General features: G+C 38.0%; 1 protein-coding gene across 3 annotated transcripts in view; it reads right to left on the minus strand.

The window, feature by feature from the left end:
- Positions 1 to 6,205: 6,205 nt before the first annotated feature.
- ar-alpha (androgen receptor alpha) overlaps positions 6,206 to 14,206 on the minus strand; it is a 53,901-nt gene continuing 45,900 nt past the window's right edge. For 2 of the 3 annotated variants that reach the window (XM_021622396.2, XM_036936670.1), the window contains exons 4-8: positions 11,375 to 11,653; positions 11,032 to 11,176; positions 8,351 to 8,481; positions 6,855 to 7,006; positions 6,206 to 6,681 (exon numbers count right to left, since the gene is read on the minus strand). In XM_021622396.2, the coding sequence (XP_021478071.2) occupies positions 6,523 to 6,681; positions 6,855 to 7,006; positions 8,351 to 8,481; positions 11,032 to 11,176; positions 11,375 to 11,653 (866 nt within the window). In that variant the 3' untranslated portion in view covers positions 6,206 to 6,522. 3 annotated transcript variants of the gene reach the window in all.

Here is a 14,206-nt window from a genome sequence, read left to right on the forward strand (position 1 = left end):
ACACAATCAAATATATTTTATTTGTTTTAACACAATTTTTTTGGTTACCTGATGATTCCATATATGTTACATTTATTCTACAATGTAGAAAATAGTAAAAAATAAAGAAAAATCTGTATTGAGTAGGTGTCCAAAGTTTTGACTGGTAACGTATGTAAATGTGATGTTTCCTGTGGTGTGTGTGATGTATTATTTTTTATTTTTACAAAAATGTCTGAACAGTTATTGCTTTGTCATTATGGTGTATTGTGTGTAGATTAGAGGGGGAAAAATAAATTACAGCTAGTTTTCCCCTCCCCACTCAGACGACTCCCAGGCAGTACCAGCAAAATTTTTGCTTGCTTAAGAAATATTGTTTTGCTAAAAACCTATTTTTGTCAGTTTCCATGGAAATCTATTACAGTGAGGTTTTTAATTGGTATCCAGAAATGATTTTATATTGATATAAAAACAGCTGCGTTTCCTTAAGAATCCAGGGGAGCCAGCTTCTAGTTTTAAAGCGTACAAATAACCTGTTCTAAATGCTCTATGGTCTTATCAAGAAGGAATTTACAAGATCGATTGGATTCTATTGTATTTTTGTTAATAAGCAGACGCATTTATTAATTGCCCTAAGGGGATAAGTTGTATTGAATTTTATATGTAATTATTGAACTGTGGTGGCATACTGTATGTGTCCCCCGGATTTGCAACAGTGAAAAATACTTTAAATATCAACCAAAACATTTGATGTGTAACTGTATATCAATGACAAAACATAATGCAAGTGGTTTATACTGCACAACTTGTTTTGCATTGTATAAAGTACTTAGGACAGGGGTGCTCAAACCTTTGGCTTGGTGGGCCCTGGGCTGAACAAATAGACATGTTTTATTTAGAATTATAAACTGGGTTGTTCGAGCCCTGGATGCTGAAAGCCGTGGTATATTAGACCGTATACCACGGGTATGACAAAACATGTATTTTTACTGCCCTAATAATGTTGGTAACCGGTTTGTAATATCAATAAGGCACCTCTGGGGTTTGTGGTATATGGCCAATATACCACGGCTAAGGGCTATATCGCGGCATTCCACGTTGCGTCGTACTAAGGAACAGCCCTAATGCCTTGGTATATTGGCCATATACCACACCCCCTCGTGCCTCATTGCTTAAATATAAAATGTAAAACATTGCATTTTAGGTCTTGAAACAACTGCAGTTCTGCAGTTGCAGAATGTTGCCGTTTTAATTCTACTTCCTTGCAGTTCTACACATTTTGCCATAGCATATGAACATGACATAAGTCATCTGAGTGCGAGACTAACAAAATCAATGGGGGGCCCCTGGAAGTCAGGGCCCCTGGGCACGTGAGTTTGGTTTCCCCGTCAGTAATTTGACTGATTATTACCAGGTTTAATTAACTGGCTAGTGTCGTGTCTTTACTATCATTAAATTGAAGACTTTGTTTTTATCAAAGATTCTCTGTAATTAGTATTACGCGATCAAACTGATTAATCACGTAACTGTAATTAACTAGGAAGTCGGGGCACCAAGGAAAATTATTCAGATTACAAAGTTACAATTTCCCAATATAACCTTTCAAATATTTTCATATCTGATCAATAGTCATCTGATTAATGAATTATTTATTGCAATCAATATATATATTTACGCTCAGTGTCGTCTTGATCGCTGTTGAAAAGTTAGTTTCTGAAACAAATACAGTATGTACATTTTAAAGAAAGTGAAACACACATTTACACTTGATTGTTTTTAATAATATGCAAAGGAAAATAAACAAGGTACACTAAGAACTACCTGACAAATCATATCAATAGCTGAAAATGGACAATCAATTTACAGGTTACGGATGGGGGTCATTCTTAAATAGACTCATTCAATAGTAGTAACTTCACATAAGAGACATTGTAAAAATACAACAAACTTTTAAAGATACCGTAACACCATTTTGATGGTCAGAATTCATCTTTAAGAAGTCATGCAACTTTGCATTTTACTCACAGAATATTTAAATCAATACTACTACAGAAGGTAGTCAAAAAGCATTAACTTATTTTGTAAGAAAAATGTTTTTCCATTACATTACATTTTGTAACAGACATAAAATGTCAGTAACATGTACACAAATAATTGTACCATTTACACAAAAACAGATTAATATACAAATGTATAAATACGTACAGCTATGTCCATTTTGACTTTTTAATATACTTGTGATGTCATTTACTTGTAGGCTTATATGGAAATTTCAATGTTGGTCTACCATGGTACATTAAAGTAAAGTTAATGATGGAAAATCGTTTATTGCTTGACAGAGCAATCCTGTTCTCCAAGTCAATCTAAAAAGAATGTTGAAAACATGTATAATGATAAACACAATAGTAATTGCATGATTACTGGGTGTATGAAGAGCGCTTTATCTTTGATCATTTCCTTAAATCTATTTACCTCAATTCAAATTCAGTAATGTGGAGTCAGTATGGTAGACACAACTGCTGCTAATTTTACTTTACAGATTATTTAAAAGTTACATGAACTGCAAAATAATATATGGTATAACATCCATGCTTTTTTAAGGCCTTCAAATTTAGGGCCCTATAAAATCTGCAGACATCACGGAATCCAGACATAAATGGATTTCAACAATATTCAAAAGTGTGTTGAATTTAGTAGAATATGAATCAAATGTTTATTTGCACAAGTTCCGCACAAGATATGAAAATAATGCATCAGTTTTTTTCCTGAAACTTTCTGAAGAAGCAATGGCATGGGAATGCCCCTGTCTGTGTGGTGGCCACACTTTGTGTAACCAGTTAGTGACGCTAATGATAACTGTATTGTGGGTATTGTAATTTTTACAGTGCAAAACTAAAATTGAAAACTTATCTGAAATCAGAAAACGTAAATGGGGAAAATACTAAACTGAATTTGACTAAATAATTATAGGGCCCTATAGTACATTTTGAATTGAATTAGAATTAGTACCCCAATTTGGGTTGCCTGATTTGAGATGTTTTTTAAGGAAAACCCTGTAATGAGTATGTCATTGCTTATAGGCATAGCCTATGTCTCTCCAGAAGAGAAAATGTCAGATATCTTCAGATGAGCAATTGTAACCTAAGACTGAATTCAATCAAATCTGCTGTAGCAATATTTATGCAGTGTCCTTGTGTACACAACTTCTGTGATGTACACGTGTCTTAATCTGCGGTTTTTACCAAAACCATGTTGCAATTGTGTTTAGCACATTGGACAACTGCTAATGTAAAAATGACTTTATAAAATACATTTGATTGTTTGTAAGGGAAATAGTATATTTATATACATGCTACTGCTTAAAAATTGCAATGGGCTCTGATTGAATTGAGCTACTTAGATAATTGCAGTCCATTTATAAGAATTATGGTCGTCAATGACAAAAGTTTCTCACATCTCAATTGACAGTAATATGCGTTATAGAGAAAGGGTTTAACTCACAATGTGAATACAGCTTTATGCACAAGCTATTGAAGAGATATAGACTCAGTGGCCAGTTTTTATTTACCCCTTTCATGAAAATGGTTCTTCCTACCGACAGTGAGTCACGTGGCTGTGGCTTGCTGTATAAAGAAGGCAGACGGGCATTGAGGCATTCAGTTACTGTTCGATTTAATGTTAGGATGGGCAAAACGAGTGGCCTAAGCGAATTTGAGCGTGGTATGATTGTCGGTGCCAGGTGCACCAGTTCTTATCCAGAGCGTCTTACAGGAGCAATTAGGGTTAAGTGCCTTACACATGAACAGATTATTCACCTTGAGATTCCAATCTGTCAGTTACTGGCCCAACGCTCTAACCACTAGGATACCACCATTTGTTCAATCAGATGTCGAAGACCATGAAAATGGGATCTTTCTGGAGTTTTTTTTTTTTCAAGATATCTACATGAAGATTTCACCATTTTAAAGGCATATAATTATATTCTTAATATGATAATGCATTTCACCTTATCTAAAATATGAAACTGTTTGATTTTATGAAGTAATTTAAGCCACAGTTGGCATATAAAAACAAAGACAGGGAATTTGTTGAATTAAAAATGTCACTCACTTAGTTTGAACTAATGACAAAATGAATGGACACCATTCATTCCTATGTGAAGACTCAATAGAGCATTTGAAGCCAAGGAAGTCTGTTAAGATGGCGTATCATAACATGCGCAGTGTCGTGTCTTTACTATCATTAAATTTAAGACTTATAGTTTTTATCAAAGATTCTCTGTAATTAGTATTACGCGATCAACTGATTAATCATATAACTGTAATTAACTAGGAAGTCGGGGCACCAAGGAAAAATATTCAGATTAAAAGGTTATATATATATATATATATATATATATATATATATATAACTTTTCAGATATTTTCATATCTGATCCATAGTCTTCTGATTAATGAATTATTTACTTTACCTCACGTTAGTCTTATTCCAAACGTTGTAAATTGCTGGTTATCTGCACGAACCCAGTCTTCACTATGAGTCATCCATACATCAATTGTCTTAAATCATTTATTTATTACTAAGTAATTCACAGAAATGCATAAACAAACAAACAAGGTAAATGTGGTTACAAGAAATGATAGGGGAATGTGGGCTAAACCGGCATCTCGCGGCTTGTTAGACAAAAGGGGAAGTGGGGGTCAACAGATGACACTACAAAGTTGATAGTTATAACAATTGAAATGCTAATCCGTTGCACATGAACGCTCACTCATTCGGGAACAATTGCAATCAATATATATATTTACGCTCAGTGTGTCGTTGGGATCTTTGTTGAAAAAGTTTGTTTCTGTTGGAGAGTTTTGTACATCTCTCTGTGTCTTGGTTAGAGGGGATAGTTCAGAGCGACATTCATTCAGTTGTTATAGATTGGATGTTTCGGTGGTTGTCGTTCTTTTGCGTTAAATGACACCGAATTCCTAGCTGCAGACTAGTAATTCTTTTCAAAGACTTGTTCTTATTCTGTCTGTATCGTTAGTCTAAGAGTTTAACCACGTGGTATGGTTAAAAGATTCCGCAATGGTCTACAACCTTTGTCCTCTGCTAATGGAGAAAAACATGGTCTGGTGATAATTTCCCAATGTTGGATTTTATTCGGAATTGCAGAAAAGGGGCTGTCCCAGGATGCCTGACCCTAACTGGGCTCAGGGGTGGTCCTCTGATTTAGTTCAAATCAAAAGGGAATTGTATTTTCCTTCATTAAACAGTCCGAAATCATATTAAACAATTTTACAAACAGTATCATACTCACTCATTCATCTTATACCACAATTAGATGTAAACCTCATATCTGAGGCTATTATATAAACAGTGTTATGGTAATGTAGCCACACCGTCTCCCATGATCTTCCCCAAGTTGTAACAAACGGACCAGTTCATGATAGAGCAAATTGTTGGTTATAAATGGCCACATGAATTTGGCACGCTATGTCCCCCCACTTCTAAAACCAAAGTTCCGCCCCTGTTTTTTTCAATAAAGATGAAATCATTCTAACATCTACAAACACATGGCGCATGCACCTCTGTATGTTCTGATGAACTAAAGAATGCAAATATTCAGGCTGCGTTAAACCTTAGAGGATTTTCAGCATTAATAGATTATAAGTATGTTCAGTTTGACCAACTAACTTGGGCACAGTACTGTCATGTGTGACGCAAAAGAGTCATCTGAAACTACATGCAGACTAAATGGGCAGCAAGTTGTAGAAGTTTTCATACTATGATTTACTTTTAAATAACTCAATAGAGATTCACTGCCACTGAAAATATTCTGGAAAGTTATTAATTCCAATTGTCTCGCTTTGTGTCTGGAATTAGTTAGTCACCGTTTGTTCACTACCTAAATAACTAGCAAGAAAGATTTAAATACTGTACAATACATGTAGTGACTTATGCATTGTATATGTATATTGAAAATAGCATTCTAGTACAACGTAGTCAGTCAGATACAACCGTTGAGTAGTTAGCTAGTAAATACAGAGACTGTATGTAAGAGTATACTGCAAACGACTGTTTCACATTCCTTTTGGCAATAGTTTTTTTTTTTTGCATAGCACAATCTCATGAAAGTTCCTAAAGTAGAGATATGCATAGCTATGTTTAAATGTTTCTGCATTTTGTTTAGTTTTGTCTTCATCCAGTCAATGGATGACATTCTTCTGTTTCTTACATTTGACATAAAACTACTAGTCTTGTGTATTTTTTTTCTTGAAATACAGGACAGATTGGGCTGTCAACAAGGTGACACCTTGCAACTTGAAATAAATGCTAAAACCTTGCTGCCCTTCTGAGAAAATTATCTCAATTATGTCTGATAAGCGGCTAAACTACTGTAATGATACAATGATTTCAGAAATGGAACATTGAGCTATTAGATATAAAAAAAGGGAGAGAGAGAACATTACAAGGGAAACACTACAGAGCCTTGGCAGAAGTATATAGGCAGCTTGGATTGGATTTTTCTCAGTATGATGGCAAATCCTGCTACTTGTGGAACAGGATTGGTTTGGCCAGGCCTGCCAGGATCTTTGGCAAATGTACTGAGATTATCTCTGCAATCATCTCTGGAAAGTTGACCTTGGTGGGCAGAGACTGGGCCTGGACAAACAGATCAAATGTAAACTGCTGGAGTTTCCTCACAACCTGGGGGTTGGAAAGATGGACAGAGACGAGACAAAGTTACAATTCTGTCACATTCTACGAGTTTGCTTTGGAAAACAAAGTAAGATATTCATAACTTAGCAGATTTTTATCATACATTCTATGACAACAGAATAAAACAAATACAGTTATTGAGGATGCACATTGTTTCTCACCGGTTGGAGGGAATCCATGAGACGGGTGAGTTGATACAACCTCTGAGAGCAGTTGGACTTCCTTCCATAGTTAATGACGCGACCAAGTTCATTGATGTAGGTCAGCCGCAACTCATCAAAGTACTTCTGACTCTTAAGACCGTCCACTGGAACTGCAAATGAGACAGCGTGTAGTTGGTTTGTCCGCAATATTGAATCTCTGTTAAACTATAAAAAAAATGCACTGATTGGTTTCAATAGAAGCTACACTATACTGTATATACTAAAGTATGTGGACATCCCTGTTGCTGACAGGTGTATAAAATCATGCACACAGCCATGCAATTTCCATAGACAAACATTGGCAGTAGAATGGCCTTACTGAAGCGCTCAGTGATTTTCAATGCGGCACCGTCATAGGATGCCACCTTTTCAACAAGTCAGTAAGTCCAATTTCTGCCCTGCTAGAGCTGCCCTGGTCAACTGTAAGTGCTGTTATTGTGAAGTGGAAACTTCTAGGAGCAACAACGGCTCAGCCGTGAAGTGGTAGGCCATGCAAGCTCACAGAACGGGACCGCCGAGTGCTGAAGCGCGTAGCGTGTAAAAATTGCCTGTACTCGGTTGCAACACTCACTACAGAATTCCAAACTGCTTCTGGAAGCAGCATCAGCACAGGAACTGTTCGTCGGGAGCTTCATGAAATGGTATTCCATGGCCAAGCAGCTGCACACAAGCCTAAAACCACCATAGCGCAATGACGAGCATCTGCTGGAGTGGTGTAAAGCTTGCCGCCATTGGACATTGGAGCAGTGGAAACGCATTCTCTGTAGTGATGAGTTTGGTGGAGGGGGAATAATGGTCTGGGGCTGTTTTTCATGTTTCGGGCCAAGCCCCTTAGTTCCAGTGAAGGGAAACCTTAATGCTACAGCATACAAGAACATTCTAGACGATTCTGTGCTTCCAACTTGTGGCAACAGTTTGGGGAATGCCCTTTCCTGTTTCAGCATTACAATGCCCCCATGCACAAAGTTAGGTCCATGCAGAAATGGTTTGTCAATCGGTGTGGAAGAACTTGACTGGCCTGCACAGAGCCCTGACCTTATCCCCATTGAGCACCTTTGGGATGAATTGGAATGCCGACTGCGAGTCAGGCCTAATCACCCAACATCAGTACCAGACCTCACTAATACTCTTGTGGCTGAATGGAAGCAAGGCCCTGCAGCAATGTTCCAACATCTAATGGAAAGGCTTTCCAGAAGAGTGGAGACTGTTATAGCAGCAAAGGGGGTACCAACTCCATATTAATGCCCATGATTTTGGAATAAGATGTTCAATGAGCAGGTGTGCACATACTTTGTCATGTAGTGTACCTCAAATTGTATTCCATTTCCACAGCATTATGAAAATGGCCTAGAGGAAATTGCTTGCAAGTCAATTTCATGAAAGAAGAAATACACAATGTGATGCTTTCTATAGTCTGTTAACGGACCTCTCAGCCTTTGGGCAACAACACTCACTGATGCTGAAGAGGAGCAGGGCCTTCATGCAGAGGAACTCTTCCTGAGTGACTTGCAGCAGGACAAACTCCTGGGAGAGTTGTCTCATCCGTATGCAGTGATCGAACATGCTGGAGATGTGCATCCGATGGCTGGGGACATGAGAAAAGAGAGGAGGAACAGGGTGAGATACAGTATATTGAGAATGAGCCAATAAAAAGACAGGGGGGGGGGGGTAGCCTATGGGGAATATATTAAGAAAGGGATCATCTGTTGCTATGAGAGATTATGTATAGAGGGGGCAAATAGATGAGAGGATAAGATGGCGAGACCAGTATGTGAAACTTTTGCAATGATTACAAAATTGGCATCCTCCCTCTTTTTAACGATAGTTACAGTATGTGACCTTTGACCTACTGCTATGCGGGCAAATCTGGTTGTATTGATGTCATCTCAACCAGTTGTGCCCGCAGGGTATACCATCTGAATACAGGATTGCAGTGATTGTTACTGAATATTATTTTTTTCTTTTTCGTAGTTAATAAAAAAACTAAATGTCATGTGGAGATGTAGCTACTGGAAGCTCACACACATTTTTTGCATAAAGAAGTAGTAAAGAATTTCCTTTCTCGGCATCAGACCGACCTAATTCTCACTTGAATCATAGTTTTTGTGTTTCATAGGCTAAATTACACATTCTGTTAACATCTGACTCAAAAGTGATCTGTTCTTGCAATTTGTAGTCTATGGCATTTCAGATCTAGATATGATAAATATTACAAAGTAGTTTGGATTTTCTTCAAAGTAACTTTAAGTAAACTATATTTTACTCAATGGTAGCTTTAGTGTAGCTTAACTTCTTCCAGTGTGGTAGCTTGGTAAACTATATAATCTTCTCCAACACTGCTTATAGTCCATGTTAAAAGGTTATATTCTCTATATTACTTAGCTACATGGATCAATGCTAATAAGGGTACTCTAGTTCCAACATTTATATTACCAATTAATAATGCATTCATTATAGGTAATATACACTACATGACCAAAAGTATGAGGACACCTCCACATCGAACATCTCATTCAAAACTCATGGGCATTCATATGGGGTTGGTCCCCCCTTTGCTGCTATAACAGCCTCCACTCTTCTGGGAAGGCTTTCAAGTAAATGTTGGAACATATACCCCACAGTGTCCAAGTGGAATTATATTTTTAGAAATGTTTACTAATGAATTACCAATGAAAAGCTGAAGTGTCTTGAGTCAATACGTATTCAACCCCTTTTGTTATGTTAAGTCTAAATAAGTTCAGGAGTAAAAATGTGCTTGACAAGATACATAATAAGTTGCATGGACTCACTCTGTGTGAAATAATAGTGTTTAGCATGTTTTTGAATGACTACCTCATCTCTGTACCCCACACATACAATTATCTGTAAGGTCCCTCAGTCAAGCAGTGAATTTCAAACACAAAGACCAGGAAGGTTTTCCAATGCCTCATAAAGAAGGGCACCTATTGGTAGATGGGTAAAATAAAAAAAATAAAGCAGAAATTGAATATCACTTTGAGCATGGTGAAGTTATTAATGCACTACAAAGACACAGGATCCTTCCTTACTCATTTGCCGGAGAGGAAGGAAACCGCTCCGGGATTTCACCATGAGGTCAATGGTGACTTTAAAACAGTTACAATTTAATGGCTTTGATAGGAGAAACCTGAGGATGGATTAACAACATTGTAGTTGTTGATTTCAAGCATAGTGTTGGCTGTATCATGTTATGGCTATGCTTGTAATCATTAACGACTGGGGAGCTTTTCAGGATAAAAACGAAATGGTGCTAACCACAGCCAAAATCATAGAGGAAAACCTGTTTCTACCAGACACTGGGAAATGAATGCACCTTTCAGCAGAACAATAACGATTAACACCAAGCCAAATCTACACAGGAGTTGCTTACCAAGAAGACAGTGAATGTTCCGGAGTGGCCGAGTTACAGTTTTGACTTAAATATGCTTGAAAATCTATGGCAAGACTTGAAAATGGTTGTCTAGCAATGATCAACAACCAGCAAGACTCACCGCTGTAATCACTGCCAAAGATGATTCTAACATGTATTGACTCGGGTGTGAATACATATGTAAATTTGATATTTCTGTATTTCATTTAAAATAAATTTGCAAAAAAATCTAAAAACATGTTTTCACTTTGTCATTATTGGGTATTGTGTGTAGATGGGTGAGAGAGAAAATATATATTAATCCAGGCTGTAAGACAAATACATTTGGAATAATTCTAGGGGTATGGATACTTTCTGAAGACACTATGATTGAAGGCAAAAAAAATGAATATTCCTCAGGACTTTCCATGTGACAAAAGAACACTGAACAAGGAAATTAAATATAAATGTTACTGAAAGCCAGGTTTGTAAGCCCTTGTGCACATGTAATTCTAGACGTATCGGTGAGAAAGATAGACCGAGAGTGAGCAGGAGGTAGAGAGGGGGAAGAGAGAGAGAGAAAAAAGAGACAGGGACAGAAAGAGATGGACAAAAAATTATTATAAGTATCTGCCATACTTATTACAGCCAACTCACTGGAGGAAATCTCCACCAACATAATGGGGACAACACTGAGTTGGTGGACCTGGTGGAAATAAGTTCATTTAGCGGAGATAATTGAATTCACTTTCACATCGTATCACATACTCATTGAAAACAAGGTCCGGGGCGAAATAGAGCATTCTGCCGTTGGCATTCTTGTAGGACCTCCATCCCAAGCCGAACACCATCACCCCCATCCATGAATGCTGGATGACTGTCATCTGGTCATCCACATGCAGATTCCGAAAACCTGAGAAGAAAATTAATAACCACATGGAAATGGATAACAATCATTGATTACAATATAATTATCAAAATATGATACATGCCTTCACGACCTCCAATGTGCTGCAATGCCATTGCAAACTTGTTGTAAATAAAATGTCATCTTCTAAACAATTAATCAAGAACAACATGGAAATACATTTCTTCTATTCCAGTACTGTACCTGGCAAGCCTTTGGCCCACTTGACCACTTTGACAAGTTGGCGCTCCCCGAGTTCGTTAAGGCTGGTGAGCAGCGCTGCAGCTGAGTCAGGCTGGCATTGGTCATGTCCCGCATGTACCACCTCTGGCTCAATGGATTCCAAGATGTTAAGGAACACCAGCTGGGAATGGAAGCTCAGGCCGGATTGGGGAGAGACTCCCTGGATGGTATCAGTGGGGCCTTGGGTGGGAAGATCCTCCTCCGGACTCTTCAGCTGTACAATCTTCTTTAGTTTACGTGCTACATAAGGTCAAGAAATCGGACACGGATGAGTAATGGTAGAAGAATAGTGTAATATTTGGTGCAGCTGTTGTGAGAGAAAAATTACAAGATCGTTATAATACTGTTTATGCATCTCTAATAGCTTTGATGAGTATTCTCTCATCTGTGTCTATGGGACTGAGTTGGGCCTCTGGAGCTTGAGCTGACTTGGTGATAATAACCTACAGCTGGCATTCCATAGATAAGATGTGGTGTGTGTGACCCGAGATAGAGACAGCCTGGAGGAGTAGAACAATCCCTTATTGCTTCTAATCATTCTTGCATCTGGGAAATGGCACCGGGTGCAGATGACCACAGGAGATTAACCCAAGGTGGCTTATGATGCCCCCCGATCAGCATTGGAGGGGTGGAACCAGCCCTGACTAAGCATTTTTAGGTCTCCTATAGAAGATCTCTGTTTTTTCATTAAAGGTTAAACTCCCAGCATCACACCTGAGAGTGTGCGGTAGACCAGCTTCATTATTGCAAGAATTAATCAATATTAAATATAGATGATTGTTTGAAGAAATTACAAAGTCTCTCTCAGTTTTCATGAATTTCCACAACACTGTTAACAATTGCCAAATCAGAGGAAAGGAAAACGTGAGAGGAATGAAAGTTTAAATATAACAAAAGAACAACAGAGAAGGACGTTCCAAGGGAGCGCATACTCTTTACAGGTGAGACTGTAAGAAGATATGTCACACTGTAAGCTATAGTGAAAAGCCAACTTGTTTCAAATAATATCACATTCAAAGTTAAATTATTATATACAGTGCATTCGGAAAGTATTCAGACTCCTTTACTTTTTCCACATTTTGTTACGTTACAGCCTTATTCTAAAATTGATTAAATACAATGTTTCCACATAAATCTACACACAATACCCCATAATGACAAAGTAAAAACAGGTTTTTAGAATTGTTTGCTCATTTTTATATAAAAATAAATGAATTGATTGATTACATTTACATAAGTATGCAGACCCTTTAACTCAGTACTTTGTTGAAGCACCTTTGGCAACAATTACAGCACCAAGTCTTATTGGGAATGACGCTACAAGCTTGGCACACTTGTATTTGGGGAATTTATTTTTACAATTATTTTAAAAAACTGAAATATCTTATTTACATAAGTATTCAGACCCTTTGCTTAAAGACTATAAATTGAGCTCAGGTGCATCCTGTTTCCATTACAAATCCTTGAGCTGTTTCTACAACTTGGTTTAATTCCACCTGTGGTAAATTCAATTGATTGGACATGATTTGGAAAGGCACACACCTGTCTATATAAGGTTCCACAGTTGACAGTGCATGTTGGAGCAGAAATCAAGCCATGAGGTTGAAGGAATTGTCCATAGAGCTCCAAGACAGGATTGTGTTGAGGCACAGATCTGGGGAAGAGTACCAAAACATTTCGGCAGCATTGAATGTCCCTAAGAACACAGTGGCCTCCATCATTCTTAAATGGAAGAAGTTTGGAACCACCAAGACTCTTCCTAGAGCTGGCCTCCCGACCAAACTGAGCAATCCTTCCTCTGTGGAGATGGGAGAACCTTCCAGAAGGACAACCATCTCTGCAGCACTCCACGAATCAGGCGTTTATGGTAGTGGTCAGACGGAAGCCACTCCTCAGTAAAAAGCGCATGACAGCCCGCTTGGAGTTTGCCAAATACTAATTGAGTGTATGTAAACTTCTGACCCACTGGGAATGCGTTGAAAGAAATATAAGCTGAAATAAGTCACTCTCTACTATTATTCTGACATTTCACATTCTTAAAATAAAGTGGTGATCCTAACTGACCTAAAACAGGGAATTTTTACTAGGATTAAATGTCAGGAACTGTGAAAAACTAAGTTTAAATGTACTTGGCTAATGTGTATGTAAACTTCCGACTTCACCTGTATATTTGAGATTCTTCAAAGCAGCCACGCCTTAATGATAGCTTTGCACACTCTTGGAAGTCTCTCAACCAGCTTCATGAGGTAGTCACCTGGAATGCATTTCAATGAACATGTGTGCCTTGTTAATTTATGGGATTTCTTTCCTTCTTAATGTGTTTGAGCCAATCAGTTGTGTTGTGACACAGAAGCTAGCCCTATTTGGTAAAAGACCAAGTCCATATTATGTTAAGAACAGCTCAAATAAGCAAAGAGAAACGACAGTCCATCATTACTTTAGGACATGAAGGTCAGTCAATCTGGAAAAGTGCAGTCGCAAAAACTATCAAGAGCTTTGATCAAACTGGCTCTCATGAGGACCGCCACAGTAAAGGAAGACCCAGAGTTACCTCTGCTGCAGAGGACACGTTTATTTGAGTTACCAGCCTCAGAAATTGGAGCCCAAATAAATGCTTCACAGAGTCCTCAACTGGCAGCCTCATTAAACAGCACCGCAAAACACCAGTCTCAACATCAACAGTGAATAGGCGACTCCAGGATGCTGGCCTTCTAGGCAGAGTTCCTCTGTCCAGTGTCTGTGTTCTTAATCTTTTCTTTTTATTGGCCAGTCTGAGATATGTCTTATTCTTTG

This window comes from Oncorhynchus mykiss, chromosome 12, assembly GCF_013265735.2.
Source record: "Oncorhynchus mykiss isolate Arlee chromosome 12, USDA_OmykA_1.1, whole genome shotgun sequence".
Lineage (NCBI taxonomy): Eukaryota > Metazoa > Chordata > Actinopteri > Salmoniformes > Salmonidae > Oncorhynchus > Oncorhynchus mykiss.